The 11,469-nt window shown below is 32.5% G+C and overlaps 1 protein-coding gene across 1 annotated transcript; it reads right to left on the bottom strand.

Moving 5' to 3' along the window:
- Window positions 1-6,766: 6,766 nt before the first annotated feature.
- LOC115986899 (F-box/kelch-repeat protein SKIP25-like) lies at window positions 6,767-8,374 on the bottom strand. Its single transcript, XM_031110266.1, has one exon. It carries the CDS (start codon window positions 8,294-8,296, stop codon window positions 7,100-7,102), a length of 1,197 nt encoding a protein of 398 aa, XP_030966126.1. The 5' UTR covers window positions 8,297-8,374; the 3' UTR covers window positions 6,767-7,099.
- Between the last annotated feature and the right edge of the window lie 3,095 nt (window positions 8,375-11,469).

Genomic DNA, 11,469 nt, shown 5'->3' with positions numbered 1-11,469 from the left:
GTATTACTTGGCCGTAGAGACTTATTTTCTTCAATGAACCGTGAAGATCCAAAAAATGTCCCTATTTTAGATTTGCCTTCATCACTCAGCTATACACAAACTTGCTTACAAAATGGTTTCTAAAAATAAATAAATAAATTGCTAACTGAATTATACCTTCATATTCAAATTCAACTCCAGTTGCATTACCTGCATCAAAACCAAGCTTGGCTCAATAGACAGATAACATAATATATTACACATTGACTGAAGGAACTTTCAAAATAGACCAACTAACACAATAGAGTTTGGTCAATATAAGTAAAGCAGCAAATAGTTTTAAGTTCCTACCAAGTGAGCAAAAACAACCTTACCATGTGGCTGAGGACCATTCTAAGCAGTAGGAAGTAAAAAGAAATAAACAAACTAAAAATTAATGGTCTTTTTGTAAAAGAATCAAGATGCAAACAAACACCAAAGTTGACATTCATTAGGTTTTAGTGTGTGAACTATACAAACCTTACCATAACTAACAAATAAAATTCGTAGATTAAAAATCAAGATTAGAATTACCATAACTTGCTTCTCAAAAAAAAAAAAAAAAAAAAATTACCATAAGTTACAGTGGTGTACCTATTTCCATTTTTGAAATTCATTAGGTCTTTTCCATTTATATCCTGTGGGTTTTTTTAATAAGATTTAAGCTTTCACACTCTCCTCTCATTCACCAGAGGCTGTTGAACCACTAAGCTATCCTTAGCAATGGGTTTGAAATTATGACCATGATACCCAGGAGTCTTCCCATATATATATATATATATATATATATATATATATTAAAAAGACAGTTTTATATATGATCCCAATTAAGCACTTTAAGATACATGATGCACAAATTATTCTTGATAGTTAAAAACCAATCAAATTAGACCCAAATTCACAAACTCTAATCTCAGTGCACAAACTTACCGTGAAATAAATCGATAAAAAATCAAACCCGCTTCTCAATATCCCTTAAACTTTCAAATTGATAATCTCAGATACCATTGAGATTCAATTAATCTCCTTTCTACTATATAAACCTATCTCACCATCAATATCAATCCCAATATCTAACATATAAATCATAAAAAATTCAAACCCATAGCTCAATTTCCACTAAAATTTCAAATACACAATCTCAAAGAATCAGAATTTAAAATTCCTAATGAATTTCAAATTTATATCTAGAATTAAAAGGCTCATAGATCAATGCCTACAGAGAAACTATACACTAAAATCAAGTTTCTAAGTGGTAGCCACGTGAACCCAGATAAGAATTCACAAAATTAAATCCAAAAAAAAAAAAACCTAACAATACCCAACAACAGTATTAGCAAAAGAACTGAATAGAAAATCAAAATATTACTTACGCAACAACAATAATTCAGTCTAGGAATCAACAAAAAGAAGCAAAGCCAATGAATATTAAAAAACAAATACTTAGAAAGAGAAAGAGAGAGAGAAAGATTAGATACATGATATTAAGAGCATCTCACCTGCGTAACTGGGCCTGCGACATTGGAGATTTTGCAATGGCTATGATGGGTAATGGCTCAGTCATGGGTGGGACAGATGGCTATGGTGGACTATCAGGGATATAGAGAGAATGGCTCAAAAAGGCAGAGAGAATGGTTGGTTTCAGACTTTTAGGGTTTTGATAATTGAGAGAGGCAAAGGCAAAGAGGCTTATCGGGAAAACTTGACAGAAGTATACAGAGAGAGCGAGTGAAGGGTAGCGTGAAGACTGAAGAGAGCGAGAACAGGGAGAGCGAGAACAGGGATGCTCTGCGTTTAAGCCAAAGAGAAACGTATGAGGGGCAGCGTGAAGACTGAAGAGAGAGATAAGTATTAGGTTTCAAATTTATAATAATAAAAAAATAATAATAAAAAAAAAGGAGAGATAAAAATTAGGTTTTGAAAATAGTGTTTTTAATTTAATTAGGTTTCAAATTTATAATAATTAAAAAAAAAAAAGAGAGATAAGAATTAGGTTTTGAAAATAGTGTTTTTAATTTAATTAAGTTTCAAATTTATAATAATAAAAAAAAAGAAGAAGAGATAAGAATTAGGTTTTGAAAATAGTGTTTTTAATTTAATTTTTAATTTTTTAAATATTGTGTTGTGCTGAGGTGGAAAATTGTGGTGCTAGCAGAGGTTTCGGTTTTATATATATATATATATATATAGATGACATCAATTAATATATATATATATATATATATAAAAGGGTTGGATTAGGTTCAAGTTATACCTACGATAATTCTAAATAATATTACACTACTCAATATTTTTTAATTGAATACGAATATTAACAAATTTACCATTAGATTACATTATCTTTGTATATTCTTTATACTTGCAAAATTTTAAGGTGATCAAAAATTAATATCCATATCATCAATCAATTGTTAAAATTTAAATTTTTGTAGTTTAAAATAATGCATAAAATATGAGTTTATGGATCAAATAGTAAATAGCATCCGATTGATATGAAAATTTGCATGCATGTTAAGAACATATAGAACATGTAATTCAATTGTTAGATTTTCAAAATATTAATTCAATAACAAGTTATTGGGTGATGTAACATTGCTTAAAGTTACATCAAGTGTAACTTAAACCCAACTCTCTCTCTCTCTCTCTCTATATATATATATATATATATATATATGCAGCCAAGTAGCGTTCTAATTTTGCATTTAGCCTTTTTTTACCTCTTTTATTAAGTTTTTTTTTTTTTTAACTGTTACCTAAAAGTTTATATTAACTTATTTTACTATTATCCCATTAATTGACTATATTTTTCTCTATTCTTCATGTGTTTTAGCATACCATCATTTTAGTATTTAAAAAAAAGCAAAAAAATAAAAATAAAATAAGGACTAATAGTAATAACTAACCATTAAGACCTTGAAAAGAGATAGAGAGACACAAAAATATTGTGGATTATTAAATAAAATGCATTGTTTCACTATATATATCCAACACAAAAGACATAAGACTGACAAAACATTTGAAAGTGATAGAAAGAGGAATCTAAGGAGACACCACCTTTGTTATACAAGTCTCCTACTACTATCAAGATGTCGAAATCCCTATCGGTAATTTTTTTTTCTTTTTAAAATTAGAGGCTTAAATATGATTTAGGTTTGGATAATTTTGTTGAATAGTTTTTGTTTTAGGTATATATGTAAAGGGAATATTTGGTACACAGTGTAAAGCCATATTTTACCATAATTTAATTTTAAATCATTTATAAGATATATGCATATACACTTGTTCACATCATATCTTAATATCACACTATCGATGAGTAAAAGATGGTGAGAGAGTTGGACATACTTTCATTTCATGGTATAAAATATGCGAACACAGTACAAATTAGTTGATTTTTATAGTCCCGTTACTCTTTTGCGTTTATCTTTGGTTACATGATTTAAAAAAAAATAAAAAAAAAATACCTTGAAAAGGATACAAATATATAGTGAAACTATTAAACTAATTTTTAATTTCTTAAAATGTATATGTTTCTTTACTCTAATTTAGTTTACTTTTACATTATAATATATGTATAATATTATTCAAAACCGTCTTACAAAAAATATCAAAAAATTATATGTGCATCGCATGGGCAACTTACTAATTTGTTAAAAGTCAAGAGTTTTGTAGTTTAATTAGCATCTCTCTCAAAAAAAAATTTAGCACCTCTCTATGTACAAAGTGCTTGCAGTCTAAAGGGAATATGACTCGAGTTGCGGATTTAACAATATGTTGTAACTATTTACAAAAATTATATATATATATATATATATATATATCATTTGTATTGTTTCTCTCCTCTACACAACCCTTGTGGCATTCTAATCGTACATAATTCAACACTTCCAATTCCCAAAATTAGACGAAGTTTTAAGGATATAATAAGCTTGAACTCCACTAACTCAGCAGGAATCTGTGACTAAACACTTTAAACGTAGTCCTTGCTTTATATATCTTTAGAGCATTCTCATCAGGTGTGCTAAATGTGTTAAATGCTATAATATTTGGCATTTGGCACACCAAACCCCAAAATATGAGCTTCATTAGGTGTTTTATATGTGTCATTTTTTTGAAACATGCTACAATATGCTCCTAAATTTGAGAGCGCACTATTTACCTTTACCATAATTTATATTACTTTTTTATTCTTGCTGGGCCCACTTCCTCTGTCTCTTCATCTCCTCTTTTTTCCCATTGTCTCCTCATTCCTTCACCGAATTGTATCTACTCTCTCTCTCTCATTTCATTTCTTTGCTCTCTCTCTCTCTCTACTCCATGTCACTGCCTCCCTCTCCAACGAAACTCAAGCTGGAGCATCAAGCCACGCCATGCCACACGAACCCGACCTACACTCTCAGATCACCGTCCACCAACACAACCACACAAACTCAACCCACCACATCTACAACAAGGGATGGCCTGATCACCACGCCACGCCACGCTGCCGAGCTTGTCGTGCCATCCACCATGTCATCGAAATCTCCCACCATCGGATTTCTCTCAATCAACCTGCAATGGTGGGTTTTGCTTTTGGGTTTGTTTGATTTGGGATGTGGGTTTGTTTGATTTGGTTGTATTTTTTGCCGAGCCGATCTCTCTGGTTGTGTTTGATGTGGGTTTTGCTTTTGGGTTTGTTTGATTTGCCGTGTCGATCTCTCTGGTTGTGTGTGTGTGTGTGGATTTGTGCTAGTAGTGGCTGGTCGGTGTTGTTGCGGTAGTGGTTGTTGGTGGCTGTTGTAATCTAGTGGTGGATGTGCCGATGTTGTTGTTGATGGTGATGATAGAAAGGAGATAAAATATTATTTTAATATGTAGTAAATATTATTTTAATATATAGAATTGAAGAATAGAACATCTGATGAATGGTATGTTGTAAAATGATGTGCTAAAATGATAAAGTAGATTTTTGGTATGTCAAAATGATATTTTTTTTTTTTAGAGAACTGATAAGAATGCTCTTATTGCGGAGATATAGTGGCTGCTACATCTTACTTTCTCCACCTCACAACGAAAATCGTCTTTACACTTAATTTTAAATGTGATACTTTAGTTCTTATATTTTCAAAATTGTTTTAAAAATGTACTTATCATTAATGGAAAATGTTAACATAGCAAATAGAATTTATGGTTTGTCATCAAAGTGGTCTCGATTTTGTGAAATATTATGTTAACGATCAAACATGCAATTTAAAGTTTTTAATGATTAAAATTTATTACGAAGGCTAGGTGGCATATAATCTACAAATAAATAAATAAAGGGAAATGTTAACGAGTGCCCTTAGGGCACTGGTTAAGAATCCAATTAAAGAAATTTTTGACATTATTTTTATAGGAAATAAAAAAAACTGTCAAAACATTAACTGTTTTTTTTTTTTTTCCTATAAAAATTTTCTTTAACTGGATTCTTAATTAATGCCCTTAGAATACTCGTTAGCATAACCCATAAATAAATAAACAAAGACCACCAATTAGACATACAAATTACCAAAGGATCAAATCACCAAGGAGTAAAGGTTGTTCTTGGAGTCTGGTAATGTTTTGACCTCAATATAATTCAAGTTCTTAGGAAGTTCCGTGCAAGGCAGCTCACGTACCGTTCGGGGGAGCCATGCCCCAGCACAGGGGCTTAGGTCAACACTTGTATAATAGCCAGTAATTAATTGGAAGCGAGCAAGATTGTGATGAATGTTTGGTCTAAACCTTTGACCGGTGACTTAGATCGAAAGTAACAAGGCTTTAGGCTTAAGCCATGTATTTTAGGTAGGCCCAATCTTCTTCAAAAAATTGACCAACGAGGTCCAAATCCTTTAGAATGAAAGATGCCGATCAACTAAAATCTAAAAGGACTAATCTAGCTGTAGGTAGTGCCTGCTGTCTGCTGATTGAATTAAGTTGGACAGGGTTTACTTCTTTGATGAGCTGTGTGGGGTTAGGATTGTGGCAAGTCAAAAAATCGGCAAAGCTGGGATGATTCCTTTTACAAGAGACAAATATACTGCCAACTCTTTTCGGGTTGTAAAGTTAATTAAAGCATTAAATTAACATGAAAAGGAAGTTTACTAAACATACCCAATCAAGGGAAAAAAAATGTTTGCTTACATGCCATGTTAAATTATCGATTGTCTAATAAACTTACATAATTTTAATATTCTTAACTCAAACTCACTTTTAAGTGAGGCTCAATACATGACATTTTAAAATAAGAGACAGAGTGGAGGAGATAGTAATCAAAATCATGACCTTTACTCCAATACCATATTAAATTACTATTATCTTAAAAGTTTAAGTTATTGAAAAATAATAAATTTAATTATTTAACCACATAATTCTAATATACTAGAATTCTGATTTGTACTTGATTACAAAGTTATTCTTCATATAGGATACGGTTTTGTTGCATCAAAACATGTTTCTTATTATGTGTAATTTGTCCATAACGAAAATTGAAAACTACATATTTTCAAAATATTAGTTATTTGGCTGGAAAACTGCTAAGGCATCCTTCAATTAATTAACGGAAACCATAAACACATTTCAAAATCAGAAGACTAATTCAAAATGCGATTATATTGTGCATTAAGTATCAGAAGACTAATTCAAAATGCGATTATATTGTGCATTAAGTATCAGTTATCACTTATAAGCTACAAACCATATTTACCACTGCAGATGGATCAAGAAAATAATCAAGGGGAAAAAGTTGGAACTGTTTGACCAAATACCAAGAATTCTGAATTTGTATTAAAGCAGATAATAGTCAAGTACAGTACAAGATCAAAGGACATATTCTTCATATTGGATATGGTGGTGTGGCATTAAAACATATTTCTTATTATGTGTAATTTGTCCAGAAAGAAAGTTGAAGCCTGCAAATTTTCAAGACATTGGTTTGTAGCAACCAATGTTTTGAAAATTTGCAGGCTTCATCCAAACTCAGAGGACTAATTCTACATGTTGATTATATTGTGCATTAATTTCCAGATATCACTTATAAGCTAATTCCAATCATGACTAGTAACCATTTACCACTGCAAATGGATCAAGACAATTCTGAGACTGTCTGACTCATCCTTTGCAATATATGCACAGCAACCACTTGCAAATCTGGGGGTGGTTCCACCACCCAGAGTCTCACAGGCCTCACAACAACATCTACCACAACAACCCTTTCCCCTTTTGCACAAACCACACAAACTCTTCCTCTCCCGGCATCCATTTGTTCAGCCCCTTTCAGCTGCACCAACTCGATTAGTTTTTCCCAGCAATCCTTCTTAGCATCATACTTGCTTAAAGCTCCCTTTGCTTCATCCACCACATACATAATCATCTCATCCATAGTTGCTACTGGTCCATTCCACCCAGCAAGCATTCCTTCTGGCATGTCCTCCCACAGGTCACTCTCAACATCATAAATAGCCCCTTCTTTCACAGCATTACCTTTTACATTTACCATGCAAAGCTTCCCTTTATAACCAACCGCCTCAACACTTTCCCTACTGAACCTACCATCTTTAAGCCCCGCCTTCTTTTCCCACTTCCAATCTAAACTGTTCTTCAAGCCCCACCTTTCCGTAGACCTTGCTACATCTCCGCTATAATTCGAACCAACTCCACTTGCCACATAAACGGAACCGGCTACAGAACCAGTCGCGCACCAACGCCGTGGGATGGAGAAAGGAGGGCCATAGAACCAGTTATTGTGTATTGGATTGAAGACTAATGGACGAGAAAGTGAAGGCATGAATTGGTGTGTTGTGGCTGCAATAAGGACAAGGTGACCGGAGACAGTTACCATCTGAATAGGTAGCTTGCGTGACAAGAAAGACGGGTGGCGGTGAAGGATGTGGAGAGGAGGGTCAGGTGGAGGACTAGGGAGTGGTTGCCATGTTGATGATATGGGGTCTAAGGACAAGAACTTGATTGAATTGGTGTTACTGTCATACATATGATTTATCACAGTTTGATGAGAAGGTGATGGAGAGAGAAGAGCATAGAGGGAGAAGAAAGGAGGGAAGGAAGGAGAGTAGATAAGGCGGCGCCATGAATGACTAACCTTGGAAAGGAGGGAAGGATGTACAGAAGAGAGGCAAAGTTCTGCAAGGTGATTAGGCAAGCCTGGCAGTAGAGTATTGCTAGGGATGTTGTCTGATGATTCTTCGCTGGTTTTATGGTTGGTGTGTTTAGAGTTGGATTCCATGGCAGCAAAAGAGTGGAGAGAACTATTTCTATTAGGCATGGCTCTTGCCAGTTATGCCTTTGACCTTTTATCATTCCGTGTGGTTCACTTTTGCAGGTTTGCTTGTTATCAGTGCAACCATTAATGCAGAAAGTTGGCATTATCTTGCTTGGCTAAAAATTGCGAAAGCGACAACAGAGTACCCGTGTTTGATATTTTTTTTCTTATATAAGAAATTTTCAGAATAAAAGATAAGAAAAGTAAACAAGACCATGTAATTGGCATGACATCCTGTTAGTTCAATTGGTAAAGTTTTTGATAGTTAAATAAGAAAACAAAACTGATTAATGTTATAGTCTAATAATAAAAAGTTATCATTAGGAACAGATATTATATGTTGAAACTAAAAAAACAACAACAACAATAATGTAATTGGCCCAATATTTCCATTTAGTTTGGTTTTCCAAATATATGCCTATAGGCCAATAATTAACATAGCCCAATTTCTCAACTTAACATAAGGATTGTCCAACCCATACTCATACCCGACACAAAAAATCGCCCAAACTAGAGGAATTTGAGTCGAAGATAATCTGATTCAAGCACTAGGTTAGTCAATGGCAAGTTCACACAAGCAAAACTTGAGACATGAAAAATAGGATTCTATATTGAAATGCAAGTCCGATTAATCCATTTAAAGCCTCCTTTTTGCCTAGTGACGTCATTTGTCACTCTTCAACATTCTTTGCTTTTTTTTCAATCTTCATTATTTGAGATTATTAGTTCTAATAAAATTTTTGTCAGATCTAGTGAGATTTTTGCTAGATCTACAAAGATGTATACTGAATATGTTGAGTTCTCCATCAAAACCAATAGAGGTCCCAAGATCTTTGCCACAATGCCAACATCAACAAGATGATCGGTGGGTTTGACGAATCTAACAACCCAGAATTCTCATGCCTTGTTAGTTAACAACCCACATACAAATCATTGGCTTAGACAATACCACCCCAAAAAGAAAGATTTTTTTTTTATCAAAGAATACAATATGCCCATTTTGTTAATTGTCCCTTTTATCATTATTATTATTTTTTATTTTATGTGCATGAAGATATTTGTATTGTACTTTGATTTATAAAATAGAATCATTAATTTTTGAATATTTTTTCTTGTTTATGTCTATATCTTTGTATTCTTTGAATAGTATTCGCACCTATTTAAAAAATACAAAGATATAGACCATTCAAAGATTACAAATATATAGACATAAACAAAAATAAAGACAATTATAAGAACAATTTCGGACAAATCCAATATAATAAAATCAATTACTAGATCCTCTCAAGTTTATATACAGTATTTAATGTAAAACAAAATTAGAAAAATAACAAAATCTCAACTCTCTAGTATTATTCTAAATATTAATTGACCACAAAAACCAAAACTTAGTAAGCCAATACCACAGTAATATTTCTACTCCAGATAGGCATCCACAACTCTCAATAATCACAACAACTAAAATCCATCCTAGAACAAAACTATTATTTTCCTACCTTGTATGTGTCTCTCGACCACCCCCCCACCCCCAAAACAACACAAAAAAAGAAGTAATATTTCATTGCTCTCAATTGCACTGTTGCACTTGCACATGCCACACTTTATATATATATATATATATATGACGTATGCTAGTGTGTCACAACCCAAATCCGTAATAAGCATTTTAAATACAATATTAAATCTATCATCTCAACAATAGAAATTAAATTAAATCCGCTAGTTTATAACAACTATCCTCTCATAATGGAACAAATCATAAGTCATAACTCCTTTTGTTTTTATAGATTTTTTTGTAGGATTTTTTTAGATGATTTGTAGTTTCGCACCTAGAAAAATCACAGAGCACAACTTAAAACACCAAAAAGTCAAAACTTCAAATTAAAATAAATAAATAAATAAAAAACCTATCATTTTAATATACTAAACTTTAATTAGCCCAAAATCACATCAAACCTAATTAAAACATGAAAATTTAAACTTCCATTTCCAAGTGTATCCTAAAATAATCTAAAAATATCGAGTTTAGAATTCCAAGAAAAAGATAATAAATTAGTCTAACATAAAGCAAACTTTCACAGTTCACTCAAGTTGCTTTAAGAGTCACCGCTAGTTTCTTTAAGAGGATTATAGCAGTAGATTGGGGAAGGAGGTAAGTTCAACTGCTTAGTGCGAGACAATATCACATGGCATTCTTTTTATTTTTATACAGGATAGAATTTCTATCACATGGCATTCTTTTTTCTTTTTTTTAGAGGAATCACATGGCATTCTTAAGAGCATATATAAGTATACTTTTTCAATAGCATAAATAAGTATATTTAATCATGAAAGTTGCATCATATAAATATATTTTGATATATGAAAATCAGAAATTTAGACATAAATAATAAAATGAAAATTTAACAAATGTACTAAGAAAGTGGTATTAAAAATTTCTTAAATGGTGGGAAAAGCCTAATATAGGGTAGGCTAAGCTAAACACTAATGGCTCGTCTTGGTAACCCTTGGGTGGCCAGAGGTGGAGGTCTTGTGTGAGATGAGTTGGGTGGATGGCTTAGTGAATTCTCTAGAAAAATTGGAATAATCCCCAACTTCTTAGCGGAGATATGGGCATTAAGAAATGGTCTTATTATGTGCCAAAACCTCCAATTAATAGCTCTAGAAAGTTAAATGCTAAAGCTATTGTGGATCTTCTGGCTAATTCTAGTTATCCTAATAATGACGTCTCTTCCATTGTGGATAATTGCAGGCTATTTGTTTCCTAGCTTCCCCAGATGCATGTTAGGCATTACTAACTTACTATTGCAAAACTAATGGATATGCTGATAGTTTGGCGTGGTTGGGAGTCAATCAAAACTTTGATTCTTTGTTGTATGATAATCTGCTTGTAGACTTATTAGATTGTTGTCATTTGGAATTGAATGATGTGTTCTATAACAGGCTTTTTCCTAAAAACTAGTTTGGTTCTCTAGTTTTTAATGCACCTCCCTTTTACTAAATAAAAATAAATAAATAAAATAGCAATCATTCACCACCACAAACAGTACATTTTCCAAGGGTTAACACCTACCCTATGTTGACATACGTTGTAGAAAATTTATTTCAAAATAGTATACTCCTTTAAGAATTCCATAAATTTTAGTTCATATAAGCAATCATAAAATGGATGTTTT

Source organism: Quercus lobata, chromosome 4, assembly GCF_001633185.2.
Source record: "Quercus lobata isolate SW786 chromosome 4, ValleyOak3.0 Primary Assembly, whole genome shotgun sequence".
Taxonomy (NCBI): Eukaryota; Viridiplantae; Streptophyta; class Magnoliopsida; order Fagales; family Fagaceae; genus Quercus; species Quercus lobata.
Note: the sequence above shows the minus strand (reverse complement) of the source record. Positions and strands in the feature narration are given on the sequence as shown.

Coding starts and splice junctions, on each gene's coding strand:
- LOC115986899 (XM_031110266.1), bottom strand. CDS start 8,296: ATGCCTAATAGAAATAGTTCTCTCCACTCTTTTGCTGCCATGGAATCC.